At 48.2% G+C, this 14749-nt stretch overlaps 1 protein-coding gene across 1 annotated transcript in view; it reads right to left on the reverse strand.

Annotated features, from left to right (window-relative positions):
• ZNF512B (zinc finger protein 512B) overlaps positions 1-14749 on the reverse strand; it is a 59038-nt gene that overhangs the window by 35315 nt on the left and 8974 nt on the right. The window contains exons 2-4 of the mRNA XM_084645143.1: positions 12365-12490; positions 2815-2894; positions 1037-1165 (exon numbers count right to left, since the gene is read on the reverse strand). Of these exons, the coding sequence (XP_084501269.1) occupies positions 1037-1165; positions 2815-2894; positions 12365-12488 (333 nt within the window). The 5' untranslated portion in view covers positions 12489-12490. The remainder of the gene's footprint in view (positions 1-1036; positions 1166-2814; positions 2895-12364; positions 12491-14749) is intronic.

Consider the following 14749-nt stretch of genomic DNA (forward strand, 5'->3'; position numbering starts at 1 on the left):
GCTCTGGAACAATGTGTACAGTGGGGGTGCTGAGTGCCATTGAACCAAACTGTAAACCCTGCGTATGATGGAAAGCACTTCAAACCAGGGGGTGCAACAGCACCCCTAGTCCCAGCACCTATGTGTGTGATTTAACAGATCAAGTGGTAGCCCTGATTAGGCTATAGCTCAAGCCAGTAAATCAGTCTGAAGGTGTTACCTTGCACATACACTAGGAAAAAGGTTACGTTCAGATCAAACTTAACTGCATAAGTCCCCCAGGTTCCCCGGGTGCGTACTCGCATTGCTACCTCATGGTGTAGCCCGCCTCGCTGCACCTCACCGATACTTTGAGCAAGCTAGCTAGAGCCCTGCTGGCAGATGTGTCACTAGGCTATGTCTGCACAGCGAGCCAGGGGTCGACAGACATGGCTTAGTGGGGCTTGCATTTGCGCTCTCGCAATAGCTGTGCAGACAGCGCTCTGAAGTGGCAGCTCAGGCTAGAGTCCAGGCTGTGAAGCCCATCCTCGTCCCTACGTTCAGAGCCCGCGCTCCAGCCCAAGCCACAACTTCAAGTGCCTAATGGAGACAACTCTGTGTTCTTCTTGAGAGCTGCCCAATAATCCAAGCCAGCCAGTTACACAGCTTTGGTGGCCATGAAACCACTGGCACGCAGAAGGCTGCCGCTCACTAACATCATGCCACCACATGGAAAGCAACCTGGAGAAACCCATTCCCATAGCTGACAGAGCATGTGATGAAGGAGGGGAAGAGGGGCACTGGGCCCAGACAGGTACTGCTCAGCCTTCCCTTCCAGTCAAAGGCCAGACGTCAGGGTGGCACTGCACCTGGGCAGACGGTTAGAGGAGGGGTGGGGATAAAATATTGACTCAATATGAAGGTGCCTGCGAAAACTTGAGACCCCCCAGGCAATTTAGCCCTACTGCTGAGAAATCGTCCAGGCTTGAGTGTTGTGCTGGAAGCAAAGGGGAACGCTGAGAATTACACACACAAGCATGGATCATCAAAATGAAACACAAACCTCCATCCTCCTTACCCCTTGGCAGCGCTGATAATGGTACTTCAGGCCGTAAATACTGGGGAACTCCAGCCAGCAGCCTGAATTGGGGCACTTCACCCTGGAATGGGCCTTGAACGCATCTTTCCACTGGTTCATCAGGGGCAGCTGAGAAAGGGAGACATGGCGGCCCGCAGCTGAATAAACACCTTCCAGCATCCCATGAACACAACACAGGCTGGGGCGAACATTTCAGAAGGGCTGGGGCAGAGCGTGCAGGCCCAGCGCGTCCTCAAAATGTGCACCTGCAAAATGAACTACTTGTACCTGTCACCGCCTGCTTTCTACCCTCAGTCAGGTGCACGCACTCAGTTTTGCTTCAACGGGGGATGCAATCGTGCACTCACACATTGCACCTGCAAAAGGGAAGCAGCCCATCTCTCACTGTGTTTCCCAGATGACTAAAATGCACTCTAGCCCAGCCCCATAAATCTCATCAAAAGTCACCTCAGTGATTTAACCACCCCACATTTCATCTGGTCAGCAAATCACGCCGCACCCTAGTCTAATGACAACCTGCTCCATATGTTGTCCATGCTTCAGGACTGAAATTAAATTGTACAATTCCCCAGGGAATAACTCACACTTTACTAAGTGCCACCCAATAATTAAATCAGCTCTGACACCCCCACGATGAATATGCCAGATCTCTAACCTGCCTAATGGAAAGCACTGTCTTGACATGCAAAAGCCTATACAAGTGACTCGCGATGCTGAGTGTCCAACTGGAGACACCGGGAAGAGGCCCAGAAAGTGCCGAGTAACTGCACGGGTGTCTCAAGCGTGGCATCCAACCTGCCAGTCACTTCTTGGAATCTGGACTGCGTCTATTTTTCACGTTATGCCAATGAGTAATTCCAAACCCATGCATCAAACACCCCTCTCTTTGGCAACCCTACTGAAGAAACCACAGTGTGGATCATGCCAGTTGTTAAGCCGTACTTTATATATAATCCCCATAAATAAACCATAGCTCACATCATCCTGTCACCCACGTCGCTCCCATAAGCACATCACCCTTGGCGTCAAATTGTTCAAAGGGGACACACCCGGCCGTGCAGACAGACGTGTGTGCAAACAGAGCTTCATTAGCACATGCAACAGCAGGGCCAGCCTGAGCAAAAACGCTTCCCAAGGGGCAGCGAGATGGCTGACATCTGTGTCTGCCGATATCCCATTTGCATGTGCAACCGTGGTAACTGCATGAACAAAGACTTGCGCTGTCCGCTTTTTAAAAGCAGCATCCCTAGGTCCTGCTCCTGAGAGGTCCTGAGTCCACTGGGCACTCAGCAGGTCAGTCCCACATTGCACCGTCCATGATCAAAGAGGGACATCTCACTTAGTGACGTCTCACCTATCTCGACGGGCTGCTGTAAGGACTCGGACTGCTGCCTGCACTGCTAACCCAGACTGCAAAGCAGCCTCATGCTGGAAGGGGGAGTTGCTTTCAATTAGGCTGGTGGTTGTCGCTCTCCTTCTTTCTGGCAGATGCACACACAGGCTCTGTAACAGCATCTCCCCAGATTCTTTCACAGTCAGTGGAATTAAAACCGGCTGATCAGGACCACCACCTGGGTACCTGGTGCTGGCCCTGCCCCACCTCAGACACGTAGGGGGTTGGGGTTGGGCTTTTTACTAGCTCCTTTGCAGGGGGCTGGACAGGATGAGGAAGAGAGAAAGGGAAGGAGAGAATCACAGCGAGAGAGAGAGACGAGGGCAGGGGGGAAATCAGGGTACCAATGGATTTGGATTCTTACAGGAATGTCTTTCAGCACCTGGTTTTCTGCCTTAGGTCTCCCTTTCTTCTTGCCTTCTGTTTTGTCGCTGGTTGCATTTCCTGCAAACAAACACAGAACATGTGGCCCACAGCTACCCAACCAGCAAATCGAGACCTTGATTTCTGTTGCTGCACTAGACTTCTCCGGCCAATTATCCAGCAGAGATAGCCCACCATTTCCTAACCCTCCCTCCTGATTGTGCCGTGACTGTCCAAGCTTCGCACCGCCACGATTCAGCCTGTATCTAATCCAGTGCACACCGGCAGCCAAACTCCCAGGGCGGGAATTTCAAAACGCTCAGCTCTGGGCAAGCTCTGCTCCCATTTAACCCACTGACTTCAGCGGGAGCAGAGCCGGGCCGAAGCGGAGTGCTCCTGAAATCCCTGCCCTACTGGTCCTTTTCTTTTTGTCTTCAACAATAAACAGACTTGGGCTGGAAAAAGGGGCCAAACCCTGATGCCCAGTGAAGGGAACTGTGGGCAAAGATCCAACAAGAGGACCGAGTAGCCCGAGCCAGGCTGGAAAACACAGGAATCGCCCAGCCCCATCTTCATGCATTTGAGTTCCAGTGTGCTCCCACTCTGCCTGCACAACAATCGCTCCCAGCAACGTGGCAATTACAGGGGTGCTTAGAACGGAAGCGTTATGGCAGAGGAGGTGAGCGGTAGGAGGAGATGGGACAGGTAGAGGAGAGTGATGAGTTGTGGCTATGGAGCTGATCATGGGGAGCTGCAGAGACGGGAGGTGAGGCAGTAAGGCTAGGAAGAAAGAACAGACGATGGAGAAAAAGGATGGGGCCTAGGAGAGACTACACGCTGCATATCACCTCCGTGAGGCTGTTTAGGGGCGAAGTTCACCCCTCTGCAGGGGGGCCAGCATGTAGCCTGTAAACGGCTTACATCCTTTCTTGAGGGCTTTGTACTTGGCCCAAACTCAGCCTGGTCTCAAGCCGTAGCAGCTTTGAGCCTCTTGCCCCTGGGTTCCCTACAGGAGCCCTCACTCCCGGGCAATCCCTACTGGTCCCAGCGGGAGTTCAGCTCACTCTTGGGGTCTTTTCAGAGCCCTATTTACAGTGACCTCGTCTCTAGCTCCTGGCGGTGCTTCCCAAGACCCACCCCAGGTCACTGCTGGAAGCAGCCCTCCAGGGCTTTCGCTCACATCTAGCTTGTAGGATCAGTCTGCCTCAAACAGGGGGGTGAAGGAAAAGGTTAGCAACTGCCCCAGGCTGAGCTCCCCTTGTTACTGGAGCTCACTAGCAATCCCTGGGGAACACCGCCCTTTCTGTGGCCAGTGTAAGCTCCACTTCTCCATGGGGAGCTGGGAGCATGTTCTGTGAGTGTGCCAAATGGGCACTGCCCGAATGCAGTAACGCGCAGACAGACAGGGCAAGTTCCAGCACAGGCCTAAGTGGGACTATCATGATGTTTAGCCCTTGTTCTGGCTCCATTGTCCAGGGATGAACTGCGCTGGAGCTGAATGAAGAATTGATGGTTTGGTTCTGTTGACCAAAAACAATCCCACCCCCCTGCATTTTTTTAGGATAGTTTTCTATGTTATTTTCCCCTTTTTCGTTTTTTAAAAACAAGTTGAGCTACATTTCTAAACGAAACGTCGTTCTGAACGGAAAAGTTGACATTTTCATTTTGAAAACATCGACATGAAATGTTTCAACATTAAGAAAAAGTCATTTTTTGCAGCCAAAACTATTCATTGCATTCGACCCAAATTCATGAATAGTTTTGGTCAGCCCAAAACTGCCTTTTTTTTTACCAAATAAAGTATTTGTCCGAAAAATTTCACCCAGTTCTAGAACTCATCCCATGTGAACTAGGATTGGATTATCACCGTTTTTCTGCTAGCAGACTTGCTGAATGCATCAACAGCAGCAAGGTACCTACCCAAATGACCCTGGTTTGCAGAGTCCGTCTGCCAAGCTGATGTCCCACAGGGCTGTATTTTCATAAGATCCACTAGCATCCTGCATTACAGCCAGCATAACGGACCCTTAAAATATAACCTTCATCAACAGAGCTAATCCTCTGAAAATTCCATTAGGTCGAGCTCCTTTGGTATTCAATGACCTGGGTTCTTCTGCCAACTGCTGCACGAGTGTCCCAATGTAACTTCCTATCATTTCAAGCAGGACTGGCAGTCTCCTTTCTAATTTCATACAACCCCCCTTGAAAACAAAAACAAAGCTCCGGTTTGGCCTAACCCTAATGAGCAGCAGAGTTTTCATTATTGTCATGGGCCTGCCAGAACCAGCTCAGAACCCTTCTGAACGGTCAGAGAATGGCAATGCGTATTTACGTATCACAGGGCTGAGCACTATCTAACTGCTTAGGTCATAACGTATGGTCTCCAGCTAGCAGCCTGGGGGCCTGCCCAGCACTACTCCAGTTTTACACTGAAATCAATGGAGTTACTCTAGGATAAGACAGGAATAGTGCCGCAGAGAATCAGCATCACCACAGCAGGGTGAAGCTCTGCCCTTCCTCCTCCACTGCCGATTGTCAGTGTCCCGGTTGGGCTCTTTTTGTGCAGCAAAGATTTTTCAGGGGTCTACTCCATACCCCACGGATGGGGCAATTACTTAAATTCCTCATGAACACTCAGACAAGACTACCCACGTGCTGTTCTCCCGGCCTATCACATCAGTTAACGGCACAGATGTGAGTTCCTTGCAAGAGGAGGGGGGCAGTTTCCTTCTCCTCCTTGCCTGCCTCTGAGGATTTTGGGTTCCTAACACAGGACACGCCAGGAACCTCCTCTAGGATGAAGAGGCCTGGCCCTGCGAAAGACGGCAAGGGAGACAGTTTTGCTGACATCCTTCCAATCTGTGGACGGTGCTGCTTATTTTGCAAACAGGAGCTTTTGGAGTCGACTGAAGTATTTATTTACTGGCAAGGAATCAGAAGAGCCTCCAGTCACACTCGAAAGCCACAGTCGAGTTTCCCTCGCTTCATCACAGAACAGGCTGTGTGAATCACCGTGAGCTACTGCACCCACAAAACCACTGGCTGCTGGTTTTGTTATCAATACAGTTGCTGACACAGCAGAGTGAGTTTTAGGGGGCCTTAAATACGTACCTTAGAGGCTTTGGCCTTGTGTCAGAGATAGTGGGTACAAATGGACCACAAAACACGTCCTGATTGTGCCTGTCTGGTATCGCAATATATCTCTCTAACTTCCAGTTCAGGAACCTCCAGGTAAAAACATTGTTTTCTTTCATTTAATATAGCGTCAGGTACAGCAATGGTCCAGTGCAGTGGTTCCCAAACTTTAACAGTCCGTGAACCCCTTTCACTAAATTGTGAAATCTCGTGAACCCCCTCCTAAAAATGAATATTTCCAGGGATTTAAGTTTAAATTTTCTCCGCACTCCGTGGGGCTCCTGCTGCTGGACCCCGTTGACCGCTCCAGTCAACTGAGCTTGGGCTGCAGGTCCCGCTGACTGCCGGGGCTCGGGCTGCCAGCCCCAACTGCCCGGCCCCGCTCTCCCTGGGGCTCGGGCTGCCAGCCCCGACTGCCCGGCCCCGCTCTCCCTGGGGCTCGGGCTGCCAGCCCCGACTGCCCGGCCCCGCTCTCCCTGGGGCTCGGGCTGCCAGCCCCGACTGCCCGGCCCCGCTCTCCCTGGGGCTCGGGCTGCCAGCCCCGACTGCCCGGCCCCGCTCTCCCTGGGGCTCGGGCTGCCAGCCCCGACTGCCCGGCCCCGCTCTCCCTGGGGCTCGGGCTGCCAGCCCCGACTGCCCGGCCCCGCTCTCCCTGGGGCTCGGGCTGCCAGCCCCGACTGCCCGGCCCCGCTCTCCCTGGGGCTCGGGCTGCCAGCCCCGACTGCCCGGCCCCGCTCTCCCTGGGGCTCGGGCTGCCAGCCATGCATCCGGGTCCTACCTGCTGCCTCCAATGCCCGGGGTCCTCGGGTTGCCATGAGTGAAATTTTTCTGGCGACCCCCCTGTAACATTCTGCAAACCCCCAGGGGTTCGCGAACCCCAGTTTGGGAACCACTGGTCTAGTGCAAGATGGCAGAAGCAACTAAGAGTGACAAAAAATAGCAAATGCCTGTTTTTCTGTTATATTAAAGGACATTTTAGTGATTTTTATTACATTTTCCATGTGCCCATTTCTTTGACTGCTAGCATTCTCCCTCTGTTGCTGCTTCCTCCATCTACTCAGGGTATAGTTTAAGGCAAGCATTCAAAAATCATAAGTCAGGGCCCCCAAAGTCATGAGACTGACTTTAAAAATAATACATTTGGGGGCTGGGAGTGGGGGTTATTTGCTTTCTGGTGTCTGAGCCTTAAAGAGTCACGTTTGTCCATAACCATGAAGTCTAAATCCTACTTTTGATTTTTAAATGCAATTCTCATTTAATAACATGACTCCAGGAGCTGGGGCTCTAAGAAAAATACTGTGAGAGTTGTGCTAAAAATATGATACTAGATATGATCCATATTGCTTGGCACATGCTTATATACGGATTTCATTCTGAGATGAGGGTGCTCAGCACTTCTGAAAAGCCAGCCACCAGGTTGTTAAAAATTTGGCAACCACAATGGAAACATCCAAAATTAGAAGCCACTTTTGAAAATGCAGGCCCCAGTGTATAGCAGAAAAAACATGAAGAGTGGAAACAAATTCTTAACGCTTTCCATAACTAAATTAGACCTTATTTGCAGCTGTACTGTAAAGGTACAAATATCTGCAATCATGATATAAAAACTTCGAAAGACTTTGGGACCAAATTGTCAAAACCGGGCTTTTTTGTGTGCGTGTGCAACTCTGCCGGAACAACCACTTGCATGCACAATTTTTGGCACGCTGCTGCTAACCTAAGAACACTGACGCATACCAACTCCAAGCCAAACGCAAATGGGTTTTGAGCATGTCAATCTTATCATTTGCATCAGCTAGTGGGAGTGTGCAAAAAAGTGTACGTGCCCCAGAAGTGAAACCATCCCCGCTCCAGAGGGCCAGGACAAAGCCTGTCCCATTTAAGCACTTCCTTGAGGGCTTAATTGCAACTTAAGTGGTGCACAGAGTGAATTTAACCCAAAGGCAGGTTGAAAAGGGGGAGGGATAGCTCAGTGGTTTGAGCACTGGCCTGCTAAACCCAGGGTAGTGAGTTCAATCCTTGAGGGAGCCATTTAGGGATCTGGGCCAAAAATTGGGGATTGGTCCTGCTTTGAGCAGGGGGTCGGACTAGATGACCTCCTGAGGTCCCTTCCAACCCTGAGATTCTATGGGCTTCTATTCTAAAAGATGTCCCTCTGCAATATCCAGAATAGGCCAGCAGAAGCAGTAAAATGAGGATTCAGGCTTAGATGCAGAGGGTTTAATTAAAGGAGGGGGAAAAAAACCCTGCTAGTAAATGCTCCATCTGAAGGGTAAACAAAAACAGCTTGTGGAGAACAATTTAAATCTACAGAAAACAACCCAAGAATAAACTCTGCAAACTCACATGCTACGCTGCCAGAGAATTCAAAGATTCCGACTCAAAATCTGGCTCTAATTTAGAAGCTAGATCAGTGGGTTGTGGGTTTTTTTCCCCTTTTTTTGAACAACTGTTACAAGTTAAATGAAAAGCTACCTGTTTACAAAAGTTTACAAAACTTTTCCCCAGAATAAGCTAACTCTCAAGTTTTATGCTGTATGCCCCAAATACCCCGGGGCAAAGAGGCATCTAGAAAATAAGACTGTTTAGTATTTTAGTTCTAGTTCCTTAAAGTCATACCAGCTGTTCTGCTTGGCATTGATAGCCATGTACCCATCGTTCCGCTGATCCCTAACGATGTGTGTGTATAATATGTGGCTTTTAGTCTCTGGCACAGTTATAACAGAATATAAAATAACTGCTGAAAGCTGAGCTCTCTGCCTTATAAAGCCACAGATCTGACCCCCCGCCCCTCCCATAAGGTAACCTCATTGCTCCAGCACAGCTCCCATAGCTACAATATAACAGAATGATGCAGTCTAGTGGTCAGAGCAATCAGGAGCCAGCTGCTGTGACAGTAGGGACCGGAGTCCATTAAACCAGGTTACTTCACAACCATGTATTTGCTGCTGTTCATCCCATTCAGGCCCAAACTTTACAAACAGCCTCGCAAAACTGTCATGAAAACACACCCATGCAGATGGAAACTCTGCCTGCCCTTCCCCTGCCAGGATGATTGAGAATGATGAAAAAAAAATGAATGTTATGCACTTGCCCATCAAAAACAATTACTAGCCCTGATTAAGTGGGTTAATAGAATTTTGCATGGTTGCTTTGAAATCCTCTTAGTTCTGGAGTAAGGTTTGCAGGTCCCCTTTCAAAACCCTTACCAAAGTTCTGTTAAGAGTTTTCCACTTACTAGAAATTCTGTTTGTTGGTTACATGTTTTTCTTTGCCTCCTGGATTCTGAGACTGTAAGGTGCACACAGGTAATATTTTCAAGCTTTTCTATGCAACCATGAGGGCTAGAAACTTTATTGTAAGTGAAAGCTGAGATTCTCACATAATCACATGACTCCAGGAGCTGGGACTTTAAGACTAACACCCAATATTGCAAGACTCACTGTAAAACAGCAAGAGCTGGCAACCCTGCAACTTCACTGTTCTCCCCTGTCAGGAGGGATAGTCCTTTTTGAAAAATATCTGTTACTTTTCCAAAACACTCTGCCAGTTCAAAATATTCCAAAGCAGTTAGAACAGCATGCCCCCCCATTTTTCTATGAAGTTTCCCAAGAAAAGAAGCACGCCAGTTGGGGGCCTGGCATGTTTGGAATGGCTGGTGACACTTCATCTTCTCTATTTTTTAAAAAACTTTTAAAGACATTAAAAACGATTTTATTTATTTAAATCCTTGTTCATCCATTTCCAGCACGGGCAGAGATGCAAACTGCTTCTTCGTCAAGAAGAGGGAGCAACTGGAGGCCTATTCCAGAGGAATAGAAAATATATCGCTTATTTCGCCAACATCTGGGCTCACAGCTACCCATCTGCACCACCTGCCAGCTCCACAGCACAGCTGCAGGGAAGCCAGCTGTGGTTAGTGTGCTGGGATGAGGTACTCTATTGGCACACAGTGTGCAGCACAACGCTGCGGGTGTTAAACCCAGGTTGTTTATAGTCCTGTACAAGGGAGGCTGCTATAACAAGCCTGCCTGATCTGGGTTGTGGCAAGTGCCTTGCTCTTCCATTCCCGCAGCTGTGAAGAGAAATGCCGTGTATATCTTCTAAAAGAAGTTGAAAGGCAGGGTCAAACCCTGTACCTTTAAGGCACATGGCATTCTGTGCAGATTCTCTAGGTATCCAAAGCCCCTCATGGTCAAGATCAAATCCACAGCATGAAAACCATGCTCTCCTTGAAATGGATCACAGAACAGACAAGCTGGGCACAGGGCTTTGGAAAGACAGCAAGCCAGAGAGGGCCGGCAAAGCTGCTACTGCGGAGGCAGCTTCTCCCTGGATCTGCACAAAGCTTAATTTCACACCTGTGAAGTTAACCTTGTTAGGAGCTAACACCCCACAGAACTCTCCCACAGCAGGAATAATTACAAGTTTTCACTCCATCACATTCATTTAAACCAGGAAGTGGAGGAATCAAAAATGGAGGGTGTTTTTATTTTATTTTAAAGACATTGACAAGAGCTGATACAGCAAAAACCAAAAAAAGGCCTTCAGACAGATTTAGTTCACTCTACTTAGCTCTGAGTAACACCACTCAGATAGCAATTATATGTCCACAATTAATTATTTTCTCCCTCACTGCAGCTACTTGCACTTGTGAGTGCTCAGACAACTGGGCTGCCCGTCGGAGCGTCTCTGACACCTAGTTTTGGGGTGGGATGGATGCTGACCTGTGGAATGGAATGTCTCATTCTTTACCCCAAGGGTGACTTTCATCTCAGTTTGAGAAGAGTTCTCAAACTTTTTCAGCGCCTGGACCACTGTTTAATCCAGAGCGTGTCTCGCGAACACTCCCCTGCATGTGTACAGTCAGGGGAGTCACCTCCCGTCCCACCGGCGATTGAATAACGTCCCTGTAGCAACTATGGCAATTGCCTACAAGGAAAAGTAACACTTAGGCCGAGATTTTACCAAGTGACCATTGATTTTGGGCGCCCAACTTGAGACATCTTAAAGGGGCCTGATTTTCATAATGTGCTGAGTACCCATCCTAGGGCCCTTTAAAGTGTCTCAAATTGGGCACCTAAAATCACTGGAAAGACCCAGCTCCATGTAAGCAGCTAGTTTTACAATATAAAAATGGCCATCCTGGGTCAGACCAAAGGTCTATCTAGCATCCTGTCTTCCGACAGTGGCCAATGCCAGGTGCCCCAGAGGGAACTTCCTCAGTGAGTAACTGTTCATCACAGCCACATGATTCATGTCGCCTCCACCAGCCATCAGCATAGGCAAAGTCCCCGTTCTGTGCATTGCAATTGTGGCCCACGGGCCAAAGTTGGATTAGCCAACAACGACTTCCGCTTGGAAAAAAGCTATCTTCGAGTGCCTGCATTCTAAACAAGGAGTGAAAGCACCAACAAACTTCAGCCCAGTAGATCACCTAGTTGGCTGAACTTTTTAATAGCCTTTCCTGGAAAGAGACGGGGACATCAGTGAATGCACCACTCCATTCTGCCAGCTGCGGGAGGAGAGTTTCAGGCTCTTCCGTGGACTGGCACAAACTATCCATGTGACAAATCTCATTACAAATAAATAAATAATCATAAAAAGAATTACACGCCATCAGGACCAAGAATTCACATAAACGAGAGTGCTGTATCCAGACAGCCTAGGGGCACCGTCCTGGCTGTCTGAATGAGCTGCACTGTGAGGATGACAGAGACTTCCCTTATGGTGATGGATGGCAGAGGCCATGTGAGTCACGCAGTGCTGATGAAAGGTCACTTAATGGGGAGGCTGAGCTTCCTGACTGGGTCTTGCACAGCCAGGGCATTTGCCCCAAGACGGCAAGCTGCAGGACAGTAACTCAAACTTATGGCAGGTTTATAGATCCCTGGATAGAAAAAAACCAGCTTTCACTGGAATGACAACCTTTAGCAAACAAATCCCACTGGCCTCACATATTCCCAAACCCAGCATTCTGGGCTGTGTGCGTGTGACAAATGAGACCTCAGGCACAATAGACTAGTTAGACAACAAGCAGGAGGTCTCCTTTTCTACCTCTCAGCTGTCCCTCATTTCAAGCAACGTCATTCACTTCCGTCCCCAATTTCCCTACGTTCTATACAGATCTAGGGACCCCTCGCTTTTACTGTGGAAAAACATTTACATCAGCAATAGAAATGAAACTGAGGCAGCAGAAAGCATCACGCTACCTAACCGAATCCTCCAGCATTTTCCCAGGTCTGCATATAAAATGTGTGTCCCTCAGTCTGGATCTTTGCCTCACATGCAGGTTTTGCAATGCTGAGAGGCAAGTCCCCTTCCCGTTGGTTTGGAAAGTGGCAGTTCCAAGACCTACTGCATGCCCCGTCTCCGCCACCCCCTTAGTTTTGAGAAAAGAAAACCCAATTCCTTACCCAGCTTGGGGGGCTCAGGGGTCGGATTTACCCTCATCTCTGTCCTGCTGCCTTCTTTGCTTGCACTGGTTTTGCTGGACCCTGCAGCTCTCCTTCCACCTCTGAAGGAATACGAATCCGCCATCTCTAGAACGAGCAGAAGACACATGTTAAAAATACAAAAATCTTCTGCCACAGAGAAAGCATACACTGCAAGCAAGAATGGCATCTACAGTGGAAAAAATATTAAACAGGACTAAATGTTCTCATTTAAAAAAAGAAGCGGGGTGCATTTGCAAATATTTGTTTTATGGTTGAGGGATACTATAGACATGGTTGAGGAGCTGCTTTCATTATAAACCTGTTTCCTCTAAGCATACAAGAGCAAAGACTTTATTAGAAGTGACGGGCTGGATTCATACAAAGAAACAACGAACAAACGGCTTTTCTTCTTTGTTTATTTCTCTGCTTTCATTAGAAGATAACAAAAGGAAAAAAAGGTGAATTTTAATGAACAGATCCCACGATAAATTTCCAATTTTTGTTATGAATGGCAAACCCGTCTAAACTGAGAATTGTGAATGTTATTTAGATCCCCCGGATTAATAATTCAGGTTGGCTTCTCTGTAAATAATGAACATCAAAAATGATCACGAGAAGCCCGATCTCGCTTCCATAGAAGCCGACAGCGAAACTCTATCAACTTCAATGGCAGCAGGATGAGTCCTTGGAATTGCTGGCTCTTACAATTCCAGCCCGAGTGGGAGCATTTTCAAACACACTGTAAAATCATCACAATAAAATGAAATGGAGGGAGGGAGGGGTTAAAACAAGTGGCAGGAACGCATGGTGTACTAGGCCACCCACGCAGCAGAGATGACGGGGTCCTCCAGAAGTCATTAGCTGCAGAGGTCCTTATTGCTTTTATAGCTTGGAAGCCTCTTAAGGTATGTAATGAATCTGCTAGTGTTGAGTAACTGGTGATTTTAGGGCAGCATGGGGCAGGTGTCTCTAAAGGCTGGACTGGAGAGGCAAGCAACGTCTCTATAATTAGCTGCATTGTGGAGACAAAGTAGATGGGAGTCAATTGAAGCATAGCTCTTTCCCATTAGCCCGGCCTCTCTTGTAAAGGATGATTAAACAGACTATGCCAAACGCATCCCTGATGTCATTCAGCTGAAATCAATGGGGCTGAATGAGGGATGAATTTGGTTCATCTGTTTACATTGGCAGTTTGTTCCTCTGACGCACAAGTCAATTTCCAATTGGGATCTAAGAGAGAAGGCCTGATTAATCTCTCGGACCCGAGGGCTTGACCCTACCTCTTTTACTCAGGTGAATAAAGGTTGCATGGTTGGTCCTCAGTTCAAATAAATGGGCTGTGCAGGGTTGAAACGGCAATTCCATAACACCCGGAGATGGCCAAGTGCAGTAACTCAGGGGCTCTCAACCTTTCCAGATTCCGGTCCCCCTTCCAGGAGTCTGATCTGTCTTGCGTACCCCCAAGTTTCACCTCATTTTAAAACTACTTGCTTACAAAACCAGACATAAAAATACAAAAGTGTCACAGCCACACTAGTACTGAACAATTGCTGACTTTTTCTTTTTTACCATATAATTATAAATAAATCGACTGGAATACAAACATTGTACTTACATTTCAGTGTATCATATATAAAGCAGTATAAACAAGTCACTGTCTGTATGAAATTTTAGTTTGTACTGACTTCACTAGTGTTTTTTATGTAGCCTGTTTTAAAACTAGGCAAATATCTAGATTAATTGATATACCCCCTAGGAGACCTCTGCGTCCCCCTGGGGTACATGTACCCCTGGCTGAGAACCACTGCTGTAACTCACACCCCTGGAGGAACAGGCATCCAGACACAATGCCTTGCAGGGTCAATAGAGCACTTCAGTGTGTATGGTTGTCTCCTTCTCCCTTCCTATTACCCAAATCACCTATATACATTGTGCACTTTGCATTTCCCTAGTCCTGTCACTTGAGGATCGCTACACACTCGACCGACATTGCACAGTTGTGAGCCTACACTCATTAACCAGGGAGGTCACTATATCCATTTTGCAAATGGGAGAAACTGAGGCACAAAGTGATTGACTTGGCCCTGATCCCACAGTGAATCAGAGTCAGATCTGGGATTAGCATCCAGTTCCCAATCCACTTCTCTGACTACTAGGACAACTCTGTAGTCTGCATGAACGTCTTGCAGATTTTCACTTTTTATTGCGGGTAAAAGATTAACAATACGTGCAGCGAATGAACAAGAGGGAACAGCAGAAGCAGACGCAGTCCAGCACCTCAAGAAGCCCTGATGCAGATTTGCAGGCCTCCACTCCAAAATAAGGCCAAATTTGCCGAGTACAATAAACCTCCCCATGTCACCT

Source organism: Lepidochelys olivacea, assembly GCF_965140295.1.
Source record: "Lepidochelys olivacea isolate rLepOli2 genome assembly, chromosome: 13".
In the NCBI taxonomy this organism is placed as follows: domain Eukaryota; kingdom Metazoa; phylum Chordata; order Testudines; family Cheloniidae; genus Lepidochelys; species Lepidochelys olivacea.